The sequence below is a fragment of the Ambystoma mexicanum genome, chromosome 9 (assembly GCF_040938575.1).
Source record: "Ambystoma mexicanum isolate Mex_15411 chromosome 9, UKY_AmexF1_1, whole genome shotgun sequence".
In the NCBI taxonomy this organism is placed as follows: domain Eukaryota; kingdom Metazoa; phylum Chordata; class Amphibia; order Caudata; family Ambystomatidae; genus Ambystoma; species Ambystoma mexicanum.
In genome coordinates, this window is record NC_090931.1 from 1,485,443,733 (window position 1) to 1,485,463,048 (window position 19,316).

General features: G+C 52.1%; 1 protein-coding gene across 5 annotated transcripts in view; it reads right to left on the reverse strand.

The window, feature by feature from the left end:
• Positions 1-402: 402 nt before the first annotated feature.
• STK11IP (serine/threonine kinase 11 interacting protein) overlaps positions 403-19,316 on the reverse strand; it is a 771,273-nt gene continuing 752,359 nt past the window's right edge. For all 5 annotated transcript variants that reach the window (XM_069616954.1, XM_069616950.1, XM_069616952.1 and 2 more), the window contains exon 26: positions 403-2,631. In XM_069616954.1, the coding sequence (XP_069473055.1) occupies positions 2,491-2,631 (141 nt within the window). In that variant the 3' untranslated portion in view covers positions 403-2,490. The remainder of the gene's footprint in view (positions 2,632-19,316) is intronic.

Sequence of the window (19,316 nt, forward strand, 5' to 3'; positions counted from 1 at the left end):
CCCGCCAGGTGATCTACTTCAGCAATAAATATGAAGATGGCACATTACACACACAGAATCAAGAGTTGATGTTTGTATGTGTGGAGTCTGGTTATAGACACTCGCACCTTGTAGAGGATTATTTTTGAATTGAGTATTATAGTTTGATATGTAGTTAACTTTTAATACTGTCATTCGCTTTGTTACAATGACAATCATTACACATACATTATGATGTAGATTAGGAAACACGAAAACGTATGCAAAAGACATGCATCTAAGGAAGAAAAACAGGCTAAAACATGAATAAAAAGGAGAGCGAAAGGGAAGCTGCCACATGTAGAAGTGTTGAGAGGGCACCTGCGAGAAACTTTAACCCCTGCCCAATACGAGTGTAAGCAATATCATGGGCCACTCAAAACAATATGTAAAAAGCAGCAACTTTTATTTAACTTCTTCAAAAACACAGTAAGAAAATCCACTTCAAAGGTTTCTACAGAATATTAAAATGTGCGAATTCGATGCAGCTTCACTCATCCACAAAACCGTGATCAAAAGAACATGCGCCCTGGACACCGGATCTATAGGGGAGAAAGAGGAAGGAAGGAAGGAAGGAAGGAAGGGGAGAAAAAAAAAGAAAGCGAGAAAGAAAGAGAAAAAAAGAGAAAAGAGAAAGAAAAAAAAGAAAAGAGAAAGAAAAAAAGAGAAAAGAGAAAGAAAAAAATAAGAGAAAAGAGAAAAAGAAGAAAAAGAAGAGAGAGAGCTCTTATTGACCACTGAAGAGAGATCGCAGAATAGGCACCAAGTGACCAGCAGGCGAGAGCCAGGATAGGAAAGACAGCAGGGGAGAAGGGATGAATGAATAATAGCACTAAAAGAGGGAGAGAGTTCCTGAGGAGGATCACTGGGTGCTGGGAGAATTGCATTCCTTGACAGTGTGAATACAAAACTCCTCTGGACAGCACTGGGAGAGAGGGATACAAGGAGGGCCTCAGAAAGCTGGCTTCCAGAACATCCATTGTGAGGGGGGATCCTAGGACATGGGTGGTAGGGGCACAGAGAAAGACTGGGAGACAGCGATCTTAATATGGGGATCGGGAGGGTGTTGAGGCAGACGGAGGAGGGTCCAGGTCAGGAAATGAATGTGGCATGCTGTAAAGGCAGTGGGTGAACGATCAGAAGATCAGGCAGGGATGAATTGCACAGAGTAAGGGATTAACTGTGTGAATTGAGAGAGCTAAAGATTTAGAACAGCGGAGAGCATGAGGTCCCAGTACTCCAGTGGGATCCAGGGACAACACGTGGAGAGCGGCATTAAAACACGCACATTAAGAGAAGAAAGCTCCACGGACAGGCAGTGTGGGGGAAAGATCCAAGGTGTACCCTGAAATCAATGGATCGCAAAAGGCCTCTTTTACAACGGAACACAGGGCTGACACTTCCAGTTTTGTAATCTGTCTCGTATCATTTGAAAAGAGGGGATTGGAAGATCCTAAGACTCATGCTTGACCAGGGTGGCAAATTCTCCCCAGACTCATAGACCTGCCAATGGGGAAAGAAATCTCTTCCTCAAGGCACAGCTTTCTGATCTTTCTTCAGCCTTGGCCAAGGAAATGTGGATCTGCTCATCCGTCACATCCCCAAGGGGAACATTCACGTTGTGCTTTTTCCGTAAGAGGGTTAACGCTCTGACATTTTTCCGATACTCGAGGGGGTTAATGGGGGCAATTCTTCTGACATTTATCTTTTACATGGGACGAGATCTGTTGACGGAAAAGGAGGAAAAGATCCTTGGTGCTGTCCTATTCATGGAGGGGTGGAAGAGCTTTGAGAGCGCACAGGAGAGGTTTCCAGGGATCCCATGAGACGACCCCCACTAGGTCCTTCTAGGCTCCTAGGAGAGCAGCTTTCTTGGCCTCTGCTGCCAAGTAGAGGATCCCTTTGTGCTTAATCCATGTTCACCATTAGGAGAAGTGCAAAGTGCAGTAGTGCAAAGCAAGAAGGTTGCAGCGCCCGGGGAGAGATCTCCTAGTCTCATAGAAAGATTTACAGGGACTGGAGGGGGAAGACCCACCCCCCCGGGAGAGATCCCCTAGTCTCACAGAGAGATTTACAGGGACTGGAGGGGGAAGCCCCCCCAACCCCCCGGGAGAGATCTCCTAGTCTCACAGTAAGATTTACAGGGACTGGAGGGGGATGGGGCCCCCCCCCAGGAGAGATCTCCTAGTCTCATAGTAAGATTTACAGGGACTGGAGGGGGAAGTCCCCCCCCCCCATTAGCAGCAAGTGATGATTGCCTGGTTCTCTATACAAGGCCCCACCACCTTGGTCTCTTAGGGTCCATCCATGAAGTCCGGCTTCTGCATGAGCAGTAACATGCCTAGAGTAAGAGGGGTTCTGTTCCAGCAGAAAACCTACGGGGTTTCAGCAAAAATCGACGTGGACGAGGCCTGCTCACAGCGGCCCATCGAGGGGGGTCTCATCCGCGCTCCTGGACATGTCCTCACAGCGTCAGTCCAAGGTTTCGTGAATCACACAGTTGAATTTGATGTGGAACATTTCTTCCCATGGGATTCTAATCCATTGCACAAGTTCCTGGACCAGGTCTGGGCACTCGGACCGCAGGTGCCAGATGGTCTCACTCTTTTCGGTCTGAATGGAAAAAAGAAGAGTCATTGATTAAAGTGCATTGAGGCCACACAAGTGGACAAAGAGCGCTATATAAGTAACCAAATACAATACAATACATACAAAGCAAACAAAAAACATTCTAACTACTGTGTTCTGACACACGACACGTCTGCACACAACTTTCCAGGCATTAACACATCCATCAGTGAGTTTATACAGGTCGGAACGTGCATTCGTCAGCAGCCACTGGCGAGTGATGATTGCCCTTTGGTGGGTAAGAAATGGTGTACTGTGTCCATGTGGAGAACAGAGAGGTCGAGGGTACTAGCCACATAACACAGGGTTTGGACTTGTTGGAACCAGTTCTATTACAGCACTTTATCAAACACTCAAAACGAGAGTGGTGGCAGAGTGCAAAGTAGCAGGCCTCACACAACTACCGCTGTCATTTAGTTTCAGTGGGTGCTGTGGGCCAGAAAACAAGTTCAATAACGCTTCCTACCCCACCCCCCTTTGAAAAGTACTTTCTCAACAGATCCCTTTCACAAACACAAATTAAAACCTTCTGAATACAAATGTGGCGTGGGGTCCAGGAAAGAGGGAGGGCAGAAAGTAGGAATTCTAAAAAGTGGAGTCTTTGTCATGGCTTCCTGGATTCCCTAGTTCCTTTTAGTTTCTAGGCACTAGTACCTCCTCTTACCTGCTTGGTTTAGCTCCTAAGTAAAACAGTAAACATTGAAGAAAATAAGCTGTTCTATTGGGTGCATGATCACCTATAGCACTCACAGCAATTACATAGTGCCTAGTGAGCAGAGAGGTGTTGCAGAGGCTATATTAATTGTCTCAGTGATAACCTAGGGATCACCAGTCAGGCCCTGGCGTGGCCGACTCCCTTCCTCTCTGAATGACCCTCCCGGGTCCAACTTGGATTCTTCCTCTCCGCTATCATCTTCTCTACCTGTGGTGTCCCCCATGTGTCTAACCTCTCTCCCTGGCTGTTCAACCAATACCTGGGACTCTTTGCCCACCCCATTGCCGCTCTCTGCCCCAACTTTCAGTGCTATGCAGATGACACTCAGCTCATTTTCAGGCTACCTTCGGCCACCTTCGGCCACCTCTTCTCCGTCCCTCATCTCTAACTGTCTTCAATCCAGGAGTGGTGCACTGCCAATGACCTCTGCCTTAATGCCAGTAAGACTGAGATTCTCCTCATCGGCTCGCCTGCTCCCTCCTTCCTTGTAGCTCTCTGGCCGGCCTCTTGGCCCTCTTCCCGCTCCCACCTGCAAGGCTAAAAACCTTGGGGTCATCTTCAAATCCACACTCTCCTTCTCTCCTCACCTTTCTGAATTCTCTAAGAGGTCACACTACCAGCTGCACCTCCTCAGAGGTATTCTTCCTTTCCTCTCATTCCCCCAGAAGCTCACTGTCTCTAGAGCTCTGGTTCTCTCTAGGCTGGACTATTGCTAAATCTGCCTGCTTCTACTCTACGCCCTCTGCAACTCATCCAGAACAGGACTGCGAGGCATGTCCTTAGCCTCAAGCCCAGGGATCGTATCTCTCCAGGACTGAAATCTCTGCACTGGCTCCCAGTGGCTGCAAGGATTAAGTTCAAAACCCTCTGCATCGTCCACAAGGCCTTCTGGGGTCTGGTGCCTCAATACCTTCAACTCTCTCTTCCTAGATATCTTCCCTCTTGAACTCTTCGCTCATCTGCCTCCAACTCCCTCAGGGTCAGTCGCTTCTCCAAGCAACGAGTTGGTGCAGATCTCTCTTCTTCAGCTGGGGCCTCCCTCTGGAACAGCCCCTCCTGCCTCCCTGAAACTTGAGAACCATCTTCGGTTCCGAAGCACCTGAAAACCCTCCTCTTTGCTTCCGCTTTCTCTCCCCCTTACCCTGCTAAAGTCCTGGCTGTTACCGAGACTGCACTGGTTACCTGGCCACCCATCTAATCTCGGGCCCTATCCTGCCAGATCAATGTCTGCACTGCCTCCCGGGCAACCCCTGCACCTGGGGACTGTTTTCTGTATCTCTACAGTCCCCCACTAGCACTTATGTCTGCACTCACCCTGCACATGCCACCTGCTGGCTGTTTAACTTGTTATTCTATTATCCCATGCACTGCACTCCCCCCCCGCACTTTTCTTCCTCCCCCTTCCTTTGCACTTGTGCGATCTGAAAGACACTTGGCCTAGTAAAATCGTTGTCTGTCTTCCCTCTGGTCCCCCTCACTTGCCTCGTCGCGCCTTGAAACACTTGTGTATAGGCGGGTTATAAATGCAATATCATATCTTAAAGTTATTGTCTTTCAGGCATAGTTAGAGAGTAGAGAATACTGTAAAGTTGAGTTCCATTTATTTTCATAAATGTTGGGAAGGAAATGAACCTCCCCCAACCCCCGAGGCGCTTAGAGTGAGGTGAATGCCATGGATACACTTGTGCTGTACCAGGGGGCAGGGAGTGTGCTAACAAATCTTGCACAAACGCATCATTAAATGTAAATGCGTAGACCTAGTGCTTGCATATAAGTACGTGCCATTTTTGTAGTGATGGTAGAGACATTTGGCCCACTACGCCGTGCGGTAAACACAGGACCGACGAAGAAACCTGAACAGGTCCAAGCACTGATGGTAGAAAGACCCACGCTGCTAATTCCCATAGAAACTTCCCTTTGCTCCTTAACTGTTGCGAATACTTGCTATCCCAAGAAGGAATGTGCCCTGCAAGGTCGTGGGTCGCGAGACTGCACCAGGCACCTCAATGTGCAAATTCAGCACTCCAGGCCAAAAGCAGACCTCCAACCCCCACCCAGACCACCAGGAGTTATGACACCCACTACTGCCCCAGTCCAAGACCCTTGAATTCCACGATAGTAGGTGACCTAAGACCACCAACTATAAACGCTGTGGTCAAAACATCTTAAAGGACACAACCATTTCACCTTATTTCCCAATGACACACTTTGTAATCTAAGGTACAAGGAAGAATACATTAGAGTCCAAAACAAGGGTGGAAATCTTGGGTGCAGATGGTGTGATATGGAATGAGAGAAGAATGTGTGGGTCAGCAGGATCTTAAGCCTTCCCTTGTGCCAGTCCCAGAGCTTCCCAGGTGCCTGCCATAGTGATAAAATAGCAATGTCTTACAATAGTAACTACTGAGGAAGGTGACCTTCATTCCCTGGAGACGATGAGCCCAGCTGACCCCACGTGATGGAAGACGGAAGGGGCTGGGCCCAATAGCAGCCTGGTATCCCCTATGGAGCAGGCCACCCATGTATAGTGTCTCACCAACCAGCCACGCAGGTTTCCACCGTATATGTGACATCAGTAGCGACAATATGTTTCCTTATAACCTCCTGCTTGTACTGTTTTTCGGCAGAACGTTCTCGAGCAGCAGAGTTCTTTGCTGACCTAGCTATTTTTGTGCGATTAAATAGGTGTTATCCTTGCAGGAATCTCTTGGCTGTTTTTCCCTAGCGTGTTGTATTTTTTCTGGCGTGAGCGTTCAGGGGCGTGCCTTTATTACACTGGACCCAGGGGAGGATGGGACCGTCAAACAGATTGCAGATTTGGAAGCAATGCTTAGGTGACTTCAGTGCTGCATAGGCATGTTATGTTCATTAATGTGATGCATAGTTCTGTTCATTAATGTGCTGCATAGTTCTGCTCAGTAATGTGCTGTATAGCCTCTTCCTGCATTCACAAAAATGAAGTGTCTGACGGAACACAGTCCTGTCATCATATGGAGAGTGTCAACGGTATGCAATGGCGGATGTCCCAGACCTGTGATTCATGTGAGATTTCAAAACTGATTAGCTGAAATGATATATGATATGGCATTTATAACGTGCCAATACACAAGTGTTTAAGGCGTGACGAGGCAAGGGAGGGGAACAAAGGGAGGACGGACAGCGATCCTACTAGGCCAGGTGTCATTCAGATCACGCAAGTGCATGGAGAGGGCGGGGACAGTGCAGTACATGAGAAAGATGATAATAAGTAACGGTCAATAAGTGGCAAGTGCAATGGTAAGTGCATACATCAGGAGTCAAGGGCTGGTAGGGGGACTGTAGGGATACAGAAACAGTCCCCTAGTGCAGGGTTTGCCAGGTGGGAAGTGCAGGTGTGTGACGCTGGTGGGGTGGGGGCTCCCTGGGCCCGAGATCAGAGGGTGTCCAGGTCGCCAGTGCAGTTCCGGTAACAGCCAGGAGGTCAGCAGAGGAGAGGAGGAGAAAAGGCGGAAGCAAAGAGAAATGTTTTGCGGTGCTTCCGGAACCGGAGATGGTTCTCCTCAAGTTTAAGGGAGGCAGGGAGGCTGTACCAGAGAGAGGCCCCAGCCGAAGAAAGATCTACCACCAACTCGTTGCTTGGAGAAGCGACTGACCCTGAGGGAGGATGAGCAAAGTGCTCGAGAAGGAATATATTTAGGAAGAGGGAGTTGAAGGTATTGAGGCCCCAGGCCGCAGAAGGCCTTGTGGACGATGCAAAGGGTTTTGAACTTAATCCTTGCAGCCCCTGGGAGCCAGTGCAGAGATTTCAGTCCTGGAGAGATACGATCCCTGGGCTTGAGGCCAAGGACAAGTCTCGCAGTCCTGTTCTGGATAAGTTGCAGAGGGCGGAGAGTAGAAGCAGGCAGATTTAGAAAGAGGCTATTGCAATAATCCAGCCTAGAGAGAACCAGAGCTCTGGAGACAGTGAGATTCTGGGGGAAGGAGAGGAAAGGAAGAATACCTCTGAGGAGGTGCAGTTGGTAGTGTGACTTCTTAGAGAAGTCAGATGTGAGGAGAGAAGGAGAGTTTGGAGTCGAAGATGACCCCGAGGTTTTTAGCCTCAAAGGTGGGAGCAGGAGGAGGGCCAAGAGAGGCTGGCCAGAGAGCTACAGGGAAGGAGGGAGTGGGTGTGCTGATGAGGAGAATCTCAGTCTTGCTGGCATTAAGGCAGAGGTCAGTGGCCGCACACCACTCCTGGATAGCAGCCAGACAGTCAGATATGAGGGAAGGGGAGGAGGAGGCCGAAGGTAGCCTGAAAATGAGCTGGGTGTCAACCGCATAGCACTGAAAGTTGGGGCAGAGCGTGGCGATGCGGTGGGCAGGGAGTGCCAGGTATTGGTTCATAAATCAGGGAGAGAGGTTAGACGCCTGGGGGACACCACAGGTAGAGTAAAAGAAAGCGGAGAGGAAGGACCCACGTTGGACCTGGGAGGGTCGGTCAGAGAGGAAAGAGGTCAACCACGCCAGAGCCTGACCAGTGATACCCAGGTTATCACAGAGACAGTTGAGCAGGATGGCATGGGCGACAGTATCAAAGGCAGAAGAGACATCAAGCAAGATGAGGACGCAAGGGGTGTTGGAGTCGAGGCTGGAGAACATGTCTTCACGGATGTTCAGGAGTGCAGTTTCCGTGCTTCTGGCAGCTTTGAAGCCAGACTGATGGTCATGAAGACAACCAACAGATTCAGTGTGGAGATTCAGCTGGGAGATGGCCAGTTTCTCCAGGAGCCTGCCCAGGAAAGGAGTGATAGAGATTGGGCGATAGTTAGCCGGTCATTTGGGTCAGCAGAGGGTTTAAGAAGAGGGTGCACAAGGAATTAGCCAGTTCCTTTCAGATTTTAAAGAGTTCAGCCAAGTTCAGCAGAGTCCCGGGCTTGGATATGAGCTCTCTTCTTGGTTAGGACAGAGAGCCGGTATTGCCTTTGGAGCATGCGACAGGTCAGTTTGTCAGAGGATGTACATGAAGCGTGCCATTTCCTCTCGGCCACTTGCATTTCAGGGTGACAAGGTCAGAGTCGTACCAGGAGTTACACTTGGCTTTGGGCTTCAGGCGGATTCTCATGACAGGGGCAAGGTTATCAAGAGTATCAGATATGGCAGAGCGGAGAGAGGAGAGGGCTGTGTAATGTAGAGGGTCAGCCAAAGGGGGACAGGGGGGTGAGAAGGTGGCTGGGAAAGCCTCAGCTGACACGCGCTTCATGGGTCGGATGACCGAGAAGGTGGGTGGCAGTGATGGTAGTAGCCTGGCCTGAGGGGTAGGGAGGGTGAGGTGGGAGGAGAGGAGAAAGTGATCACTCCAGGAGAGAGGAGTGGTTGGAGGGATAGAAAGCGGAAGGTCAGAGGAGATAAGAACATCCAGAGTGTGCCCTGCAGAGTGAGTCGGGCCAGAGGGGAGAATAGTGAGTGAGAGAGTCGCAGAGGTCACGAGAGAGTCCAGATGGAGGACAGGAGGCATCCAGGTGGTTGTTGAAGTCTCCAAGGAGGAGTTGAGTGGTTGAGGCCAGGAGGGAGGAGGCGATCTGACCAGGCCGTCGATAGATAGTAGCAACAGTAAGGGAATGGCCAGGGGAGAGAGCGAGAGCCTGCAGACGAGGTATTCGAAAGAGGGGTAGTCCTGCGTAGGAATGACAGAGGCAGGAATCCACTCAGGGAAGATCAGGGCTACACCCCACCAGAGCGGTTGGACCTGGGTGTGCAGAGGATCTTGTAGCCGTCAGGTAAGAGCGTGTCAAAGCTTGTGACAGAGCTGGCCGTGAACCAAGTCTCAGTGAGACTGAGGACATCAAGGTCCAATTCTTCCAGAAGGCGGCAGATATCAGAGGAGTGTTTGACAGCAGAGCGAGAGTTAAGAGTGGCAATATGGAGAAGGTTGCCATCCTTAAAGGACTTCCGGGGAGGGGTAAAGATCAGAGGTACTCCGTGCGGAGGTGTAGAAGAAGCCAGAGAAGGGGCAGAGAGGGAAAGGGAAGGCAAGGTTGCCAGGTAGGAGGCACAAGGGAGAGCAGGGAAGGCAGGAGAAGAAAGGAAGTTGATGAGGCGCGGGAAGCGTCTATCAAAGAGGTGAAGGTTGGCCTGAGGGCCTTGGACCAAGACAGTCCCATTGGAGTAAACATGACCTTAGAGGAATGGAAGGAGGCCAGGAGGGCATCCCACCGGGTGCCACCATTAATGGGAGAAGAAGAGAAAGGAGAGAGCACAGAGACCATATGAAGGGTCCATAGGTCTGGTGAAGGTACGACAAAAAGGATGTTGGTGTGAGTTTCCTTGGAGGAGGCACTGGTGTAGGTATCAGCGATAGGGAGGCCTCAGTTGGAGACCAGGATGTCCTTTTTAAACTTTTCATACCAGATTTAGTGAGGAGAGCAGGATAGTCAGTAGAGAAGCAGTTAGAGAAGATAGGAGAGATGGAGAGCACCATAGAGTAGGAGGAAGGGAGAGGGGGAGACACTAGCGAAGGACACTAGAATAGGCAGAGAGGAAGCGAGAGGAATGCAAATTGAGCAGCAGGGCAAGATGAAGACACTCAGGATGAGAGCTCACAGAGAGGACCCACATAGGTTTGAGAATCCAGGATGGTGGGGGGAAAAAAGGCTTAATATTATACAATGCAATTATTTGTTTAAATACTGATACGGTGCATAGTCGCAGGTGGAACTCACCTGGAGGTGGAGGGGGGTAAAATGGGATGTCAGAGGGAAGGTGACTGGCACTGGCGTCTCCTGCGGACACCTGCAGACACCAACAGGGAGCTGCCTAAGTGGGAGCAGCCCTTTGCCTGAGGGCCCTTAGCCGTTGGGCTGCCGGGCAGAGGCTGCCCAGGGAAGGTCACTGATAAGGGAAGGGAAGCCAATCAGGGAGGGTGGGATGGTTGGGAGGCGGGCGAGAAGGTGGGAACAGAGCGGGAGAAAGAGCCAGGAAAGAAGGAGACGCGGGCGGGCAGGGAACAGATAATTAAATTAAAACAACAATCAATGGATCCCCGAGTAAATGCACACACAAGCCCAAGGTGGGCGGCAAAAAAAAATAAAATCACAATTTCAGGTGCGCTGTGCTCACCTCGCTCTGCAAGTTGGACAAATGATTAGGTTAGTTTACGAGTAATCTATTTAGTGAATTTGGACATAAAGCTGCATTTTGTTGCAGTCGTGGATCTTCATGGGCATAGTAAAAATGCACAGGGGATCCCTGGTGGGAGGAAGCCAACACGGACCAAGGGCTTCAAGAGAGATCCAGCTCTTCCCGGCAAAGCGGGGAATTGAGAGAAGAACACAGCCCGCAAGGGAGGACGCAGCTTTGGTCTGGGGCGGCACTGCCTGGATGTGCTCTTGGAATACGCTGGGGGTTTGGTTCTGTAGCAGATGGGAGTTTCCATTGGATGGCTGTTCAGCTAGATCGCAGGCCTGAATCTGAGGCAGCAGTGCCTACTGGATATATACCAGGCCACACAAGTCCCAGGATGAAGGAGTTGGGTTTCTTGCCAACAGTGAGAAGTAGAACAGTCTCGCCTCCCTACTCCAGCTTTGCAGAGACCAACTGTTTGTATGGCTATTGGGGGTTTTGTAAAGCATGTGCGTTCCCTTGAAGGCAACTTAACGCTATAGCGATAAAAGGTGCAGTGGTCTCCCAGGAGCATACATACAAACATGTTATGTTTTTAATTAGATTAAAAAGATGAATTTTAAGCAATGTCCTGAAAGTTAAAAGGATCCCCTATTTCAGTAAAGGTAGAGAGGGAATTACACACCGGCGGCCAGCAGAGAAAGAACCACCTCCAAACGCCGCATTCGGAACCAGTTACTTACCTGTAACTGTTGTTCTCCAGCATGGGTCTGGCATGGATTCACATGCTCATGAATATTCCCAGTCGTCAGGCTGGGAATCCTCGGTAAAGAAAAATCAGTATCAGTTTCGTTTCTGATCTGTCTTTCGTGGTACTAACCAATCACTGATCTCTGCGTCATACTGACCACAGCCAATGACTGCCATCTCCCTAAGCCCCGCCTCTGGCAGACATCTTCAGATTTGGTAGCACGTGAAGTGGCAGTATGACCAAGTGAAGAGCCGCAGAGGGGTAGGCGGGAGGGTTCGCATGTGAATCCATGCCAGACCCATGCTGGAGAACAACAGTTACAGGTAAGTAACTTGTTCCTTCTCCAGCATGGGGTCTGGCATGGATTCACATGCTCATGAATAAAAGAATACATAGCAGTACACACATGCACAACCACGGGAGGTGGCAAAGGCTCAACATTAAGCATTACATCCAAAACTCAACATTAAGCAATACTTACCTCCTCACCAGGCTCACCTTAGGCGAACAGGTTGCGCAGCACTGCTTGGCCGACCCTGGACTCCTCCCTGGAATCCCGATCGACGCAGTAGAATTTCGTGAAGGTGTGCGTCGACCTCCACGTAGCAGCCCTGCAGATGTCCAGCAAGGGCACACCAGATAGGAACGCCGTGGTAGCTGCGATCGCTCTGGTGGAATGGGCTCTCCGACGGCCAGGCAGCGGTCGGTTTGCCAACCGATGACAGTACATGATACAGCCGGAGAGCCATCTGGAAATGGAAGCCTTCGAGAGAGCCTTCCCTTGATTGACAGGTCCAAAGTTCACAAAAAGTTGCGACGTCTTCCGAAAACTCTTTGTGCGGTCCACGTAGAACTTCAGCGCTCTAGCCACATCCAGCGAGTGCAAAGTCCTTTCAGCCGGCGACGAAGGCGACGGGAAGAAAACAGGCAACACCAAGGGTTCGTTGAGGTGGAAGTCCGACGGCACCTTGGGCATGAAGGAGGGATGCGTCCTGAGCACTACCCTCGTGTCGTGAAAAGTCAAGTACGGGGGCTTGCAGGAAAGGGCCTGGATCTCTCCCACCCGTCGTGCGGAGGTGATGGCCACAAGAAACGTAGTTTTCCACGACAAGAACTTCAACGGGGCTGAGTGCAGAGGCTCGAACGGAGGTCCCATGAGCTTGGTCAGCACCACGTTGAGCTCCCACGCCGGGGCCGGGGCCTTCACCGGCGGGAACGATCTGAACAGTCCCTTCATGAATTCTTTCACCAGACGATGAGACCACAAAGACGTCCGTCCCGTGGTTCTGGTGTATTGGGAGATCGCAGCAAGATGAATCTTGATGGAAGCGTGTGCCAGTCCAGCCTTGGCCAGCGTCAGCAGGTACGGCAGTAATTGAGGAGCCGTAATCCGTAGAGGGTTAATCTTCTGTGCGTGGCACCAGGCAGAGAACCTCTTCCATTTGTGTCCGTAGCATTTAAGAGTTGAGGACGCCCTGGCCTTTGCAAGGACCTCTCTGCAGTCGGCCGGTATGTCGTAACCTCCAAACTCTAATGCTGCAGGAGCCAGGCCTGCAAGTTCAGCGACTTCGGGTCGTAATGGAGGATGGCGCCTCCTTCCCTGGAGAGAAGATCCGCGTCCACTGGCAGCTTGATTGACAGGGACGCTGACAAGTCCAGAAGGTCCGGGAACCATATCTGCCTCGGCCACGCAGGTGCGACGAGGATCATCCTGCACCGTGACCTCTTGAGCTGGTTGATGAGCCGGATCAGCAGCGGCAATGGAGGGAACGCATATAGGAACAGGCCCTCCCAGGGGAACGAGAAAGCATCGCCCATGCTCCTCGGCTGGGGAAACCTGCTGGCGAACCTCCGGCACTTGGAGTTCGTCGCCGTCGCGAACAGATCGATCTGGGGTGTGCCCCACCGTCGGAAGAGGCGGTCCACTAGATCCTGTCGTAGTTCCCATTCGTGGCACGAGCGCAGATCTCTGCTGAGCGAGTCGGCGATGGTGTTTTTTATCCCTGCCAGATGTAACAGCCCCAGAAACATCCCTTGGGCGACGGCCCAATGCCACAGATCCTGAGCCTCCTTGGACAGGGCTGGGGATCTGGTACCGCCCTGCTTCCTGATGTAGAACATGGTGGGGGTGTTGTCGGTGAAGATCCTCACCACCTTGCCCTTGAGGGACGGAAGAAAGGACCTGAGGGCCCAAAACACTGCCCGGAGTTCCAGGACGTTGATATGGAGGGACTTCTCCGTCGGCAGCCAAAGGCCTCTCGCGTGCATATTTTCGGTGTGCGCTCCCCACCCTTCCAGGGAGGCATCCGTGGTCACTGTCTTCTGGTGACCCAGGGTCTGGAAGTCCATGCCCGCCGTCAGATGCGCGCGGGTGCCCCACCACTGGATCGCTCGCAGGAAGCTCTCGGCGAGTGTGATCCTGTCCTCGAAGCTGTCCGTCGTCTGGATCCAGCGAGCGTCCAGGAACTCCTGCAACGGGCGCATCCGAAGCCTGCACAGGCGGATGAGATAAATGCAAGACGACATCATTCCGAGGAGGGATTTGATGGACCTCACCCTGGCCGCGTCCGCAACCAGCATCCGCTGCACCTTGCCCAAGATGGCCCTCGTCCTTTCCTCCGACGGAGAGGCCAGAAGCGCCACTGTGTCGAGTTTCGCTCCCAGAAACAGTGCGACTTGCGCGGGCACCAGGTGGGACTTGGCGTAGTTTATGGAGAATCCCAGGTCCGTGAGTAGTTGGACGGTCCTCGCTGTGTGCTCCGCGCCGAGCTCCTTTATCTTTGCTCGGATTAGCCAGTCGTCCAGATAGGGGTAGACGTGGATCCCCTCCAGGCGCAGCCGCGCCGCCACCGGTGCGAGGCACTTGGTGAACACCCTGGGTGCCGACCTCAATCCAAAGGGAAGGGCTCTGAACTGGTAGTGACGCCCTGGGACCACGAATCTGAGAAACTTTCGGTGTCCCTTTAGGATGGGGATATGGAAGTAGGCATCCTCCAAATCCAACGACGACAGGAAATCACCCTCCTCCAGTTGACCCAGGACGTGATGAATTTGTTCAGTCGTCGTAGGTCCAGGATGGGACGCCATCCTCCTGTCTTCTTCACGAGGAAGTATCTTGAGTAAACTCCGGAGCCCCGAAGCCTCTTTGGGACGAGCTCGATGGTGCCTTTCTTGAGCATCGCCTTTACCTCCAAGAGAAGTTGAGGGACGTGATGTTCCTTCCTGGCCACAGGGGGGACACGCGGGCACTTCTTTAGAAACTCGAGCGCGTGACCATGGGCCAGGGCGTTCAACACCCAACGGTCGGTGGAGATGGACTCCCACACGCTGACGAAGTTCGCCAGCCGGCCTCCCACCGGGGTGCTTCGGAGGGGGCCCGACCCCACGGCCAGTTCAGTCCTGCTTCGACGAGGCTTTGCCGCCTTGCCCTCCTTGGCGACGACGGCGGGGTCCGCACGACTTGCCTCGTCCCCTGCAGGCATCTTGTGTCGACGAACCGGCCGCTTGAAGATAGGTGGAAAAAATCTGCCGCAGGAACCTTTGGAGGCACCCTGCTTGCCTCTGCCGCTCCGAAAGGGCGGCCGTCGTTGCTGGAGAACACCAAGAGCCCGGGCCGTCTCTGTGTCCGTCTTCATGGCTTGTAGGGAATCGTCCACTGTTTTCCCAAACAGGTTGTTCCCGTTGAACGGCATGTCCAGGACTCTGGTCTGCACGTCCTGACGGAAGTCAGTTGCCTTGAGCCATCCACGCCGTCTAAGGCACACGCCGTTGCCCAACTGGCGAAATCCAGTGTCAGCGATGTCCGTCGCTATAGGAATGTCGTGGTCCGACGCCACTTCACCTTCCTGCAAGATCTCTAGGGCCTCCACCCTCTTGTCTGGTAAGAAGTCCAGCAGGGGGGCGATTTTGTACCACACCTCCCTGTCGTAGCGGGCTACGATAGCCAAGGCGTTGGCAGCCTTAATCGTCGTCACTGCCGATGAGATGACTCTGCGTCCCATCGTGTCCAATTTCTTTCCCTCGCCGTCCGGCGGGGAGGTTGACGTAGAGGCCGAGGCCCGCCCCCCCCCCCCCCCCGCTTTCTTCCTGGCCGCCGCGGAGACGACCGAGTCCGGGGTCGGCTGTGCCCGAAGGCTCAAGGGGGCCGCGTCCGGGACCCGGTACTTCTTCTCGTACCGGTCCCTTCTCGCAGGCGTTGTGGATGGGTTCTTGAGGAGGGCGAGACCCTCATCCCAGATATCGTCCAGCAGAGGTACAGCGAGGACCGTCTTCCTCTTGGTCTCGCGCCGTTGATAAAGGAAACCCTTCTTCTGCTCTTCCGGGCAGAGCTGGAAAAGCTCGGATGCCCTGGCGATCATGGCATGAAACGATCCAATCTCGTCGGGCGGGGAAGCCTGGGGAGGAGATGACGACGGGAGATCCTCGTCGTAAACCTCGTCGTCTGTGCCCATCGCGGCCGTGTCAGTCCCTGTATCATCCCCACGGGTCGTGGACGGGGAGGATGGCTGAGCAGGGCGCGATGGTTGAAAAGGAGGCGGAGGATGAATCCTTCTTCTCTTAGGAGGAGGGCTCCCAGAAGGGCCTGGCTCCGGGTACCCCGTCGGGAGAGGTTCCTCCGTTGGTGGGAACGGCAATCTCGTCCTTATCTCCGAGCATAAGGACTGTATAGCCAACAAAATGGCCACCGAGTTGTCTTGCGGCACTGGTTGAGGGAAGTCCGACCGGCGGTCAGGAGCCCCGTCGGCACCCTCGACGTTCTCGTCGTCTCCTACGTCGGGGTTCCTCCCGACGGGCTGGTCTTCTTCCACGCCAACGCCGTGGCTTAAGACTTCGATCAGCTCCTCCTCAGAGGTTGAGGCCGAATCCACGACGACCTCCTGCCCCCCCTTTTTCTTCTCCGTTGGAGGTTTCACGGGGGTCCTGTCGATGGGCATGAAAGAGGACTCCCTCCGCGGTGGCAGGGAGACTCTGGGCCCCGAGGTCGCCACCACTGGGGTAGCCTCCACAGGCTGAGCCAGGGCCGCCGCGACTGTCTCGATAGAGGCCTTGGCCGGATGGATTAAGGCTTTCACCACCTTAGGTGCGCTCACCGCCTTCTCCTTGGGGGGAGGGTCACCGCCTCACTCCCCCTCCGATGGGGCCTTCGAGCTCGACCGGGGTCTCTCCAGGAGCTTCGCCGGGTGCTCGGCCTTCCTCTCACCCGAGCCAGAGCGTTGGCTCGTGGTTGATGGCGCTGGGGAGGATGCGTCCTGCCTGGCGCCCGTAGAGCCCGACCGTTCGGCGCTCCCGGTGCCAGCGGACTCGCGGTGCTTGGCCTTCTGTTGGACCCCCGTCGCCGGGGCGCCCTCAAAGGTCTTAGAAGACCGCTCGGACTTCTTCTTCTTCTTCTCGCCTGACGGGCTCTTCCCTTCCAGCCAGTTTGCGAGACGCAGATGGCGGTCCTTCATGGTCCGCTCCGACATATTGCCGCAAAACGCACAGTCCTTCTCCACGTGCGTCTTGTCCTCATGCAGGCAGTAGAGGCAGAGGGAGTTTTCATCCTCCTTAAAGACATTCTGAAGCTGGCATCCAGGGCAGACCCTGAACAGCTTTCCGGGCGTCAAGCTTCCCTTCTCCTGGGCCATGATCGAGATGGGCCTGAGAAACTTCTGGAGTCCTCCAAAAGCGTGGCTCGACGAAATATTCACCCTTGAGGGGCGTAGAAGAATCCGATACGGGTCCCTGTTAATCGGATAAAGAAACGGTGGAGCTTGAGGCTCTTTTGACCGAAAAAGAGAAAATGTTCCTAAGAAAAAGCGCGAAAAAAAACACTAAAGCTCGAGAGCAATAGCACGAGGATCCCAACACTTGAACGTGCGGTAAAAATCTGAAGATGGCTGCCAGAGGGGGGGCTTAGGGAGATGGCAGTCATTGGCTGTGGTCAGTATGACGCAGAGATCAGTGATTGGTTACTACTACGAAAGACAGATCAGAAACGAAACTAATACTGATTTTTCTTTACCCAGGATTCCCAGCCTGACGACGGGGAATATTCATGAGCATGTGAATCCATGCCAGACCCCATGCTGGAGAAGTAGGTTAATCAGTTAATGGACGGGACGAGCTGCAGGATTGAAGCAGATGAGAGGAAGGACTGGGTAGGATCCTCAAAATTTGTATGCTAGTCATAAGTCTTTAAGAACCCTCTTACTGGGGGCCAGGGAGAGGAGGTTGGATGGAGGAAGCCCAGATGTGTCTGAACTCTTTACAATCATGCCATCAGCCAGGGGCGGACTAGGAACAAGAGAGGCCCTGGAAATAGTTTTCTGAACTCCACTCTCTGAGAGTGCACTGCTATTATTTTTGTATTGTGATCTTACCAGCTGTATTTTCCCCAAACACAGCACTGCGAGCACCTGCTCTTGCTGCCCAAATCGTTCCCAGGAGGGGCGGTTCATCACACGATCACGTGACTCTTCAAGGAAGCATTTAGCGCTGGCACACCCTCCCACCCCCTGGAGGCTGTAAGGGCTGGAGCTAACTGCTGTGACGTGTGCTCCTGTGTCCCACGTCACGTTACCAGCGTGCCTGACATTGGTCAACAACCTATAAACAACCCTGTGAGTACTACTAGTCTACATTATCGGACTGCTCCTCTGATAGTTCTTGTAGGGTGAGGGAGGAGAGTCGGACTCTGGCAGCTCCTCAAGCTATTGGGCGTTCCTTACCCTGCATCTATGGACTATATTGCCCTCAACGGACTATCTGCTGCTGTTTAAAAACTTTTTCCTAGTGCCCGATTCTCCTAATTGCCAACATTTATTTTATATTGAGACTCCATTTCTTAATATTTATTTTTTCATACATAATCATAAGTGATTGCCAAGTATTTTTTAGCTGTTAACAGGGCCACTTCTAGCCATCTCTGTTACTCTCTACTTTGTGCTCATTTGTATCATTACTAGGTTTATTTGAGCTTAACGTAATTCATCGCGAGAAGTTACGAAATGAGATGTACGTATTCCTTGAAAACAGACATGCCCACCCCTAAGCAGCTATCTCCAACATCCCATAATCTGAAAAGAAAACAAATGGGCAGCACTCCGCGCCCTCGTATTTTATCTGCTTCACGAGTGGCAAAATATAATGGTCCTTCTTTGAAGGTAGTATCCCACGACATACAGCAGATGCTGCTCTCCTTAGGTTCCAATTACACGTTACACAGTACGAGCTCCTCTATAACCTGTGGAACGGTTGCTGATACTGCACCATCATCTCTGCCAATCTCTATATTGCCGATATCGGATGTAACCATGCTTAAAGGGAGTGCAATCTTATTAACAAATATTGAGAATCAGCAAAAGTCTCTGAGATAGGCGATTCTGTTGATGCAGTCACGCTTCCCCCCGGAACAGCTGGAAGTTTTGATTGCATCTTGCCCCCTTTTACCGACTACATTGGTTCTTTTACCTGTGGCGCCTACCACCGCTGGTTTGACAAATGATCAAGCTGTGATTGAACTCTACTCTAACTTGTCCTTTTTGGATGACGCTGAAGAGTGTGAATCCAATTACCATCTACCTGAAGTCTCACAAATCTATTCTGATAGAAACTCAATGTCAGTTTCTTCCTATACTGCCCCGACCCCGTGTAATCCTTTACCTGGCCCGAACCCTGATATTACCTTTCGCCCTTCATCTCTCCCCCCTCCCTCTTCCTCTCACTGAAGCAGTATTGTCCACCATTTTGGTAGAAACTACACTGCATGCTATGAACCTGGCCATATCTTCTCTTTTTAAGTTATATGAAACTTTGAATATAAAACTGGAGAAACAAGACAGGCAGTTTGTCAAATTAACCAGATAGCAAACTCAATTATGCTCTCGTCTACAAAAAAATGCTCAACTGACCGATCAGATTTTTGATCAAAATCGGCTCACAGCTAATTTCGATCCTGCCTCTCCTGTTTCAACTGGTCTCTACCCCCCCCACCCCCCCCCACCCCCCAAGTAATTTGGGATAATCTCGAGATGAACCTTGCTGCTAAGCATCCCCCAGATGTCCCAAATTCCATCAATTGCTCTGTGACATCCCCAATCCCACCAAAAGAACTTTTTACAATATTTTCTGGTAAACCCCCACCTAACC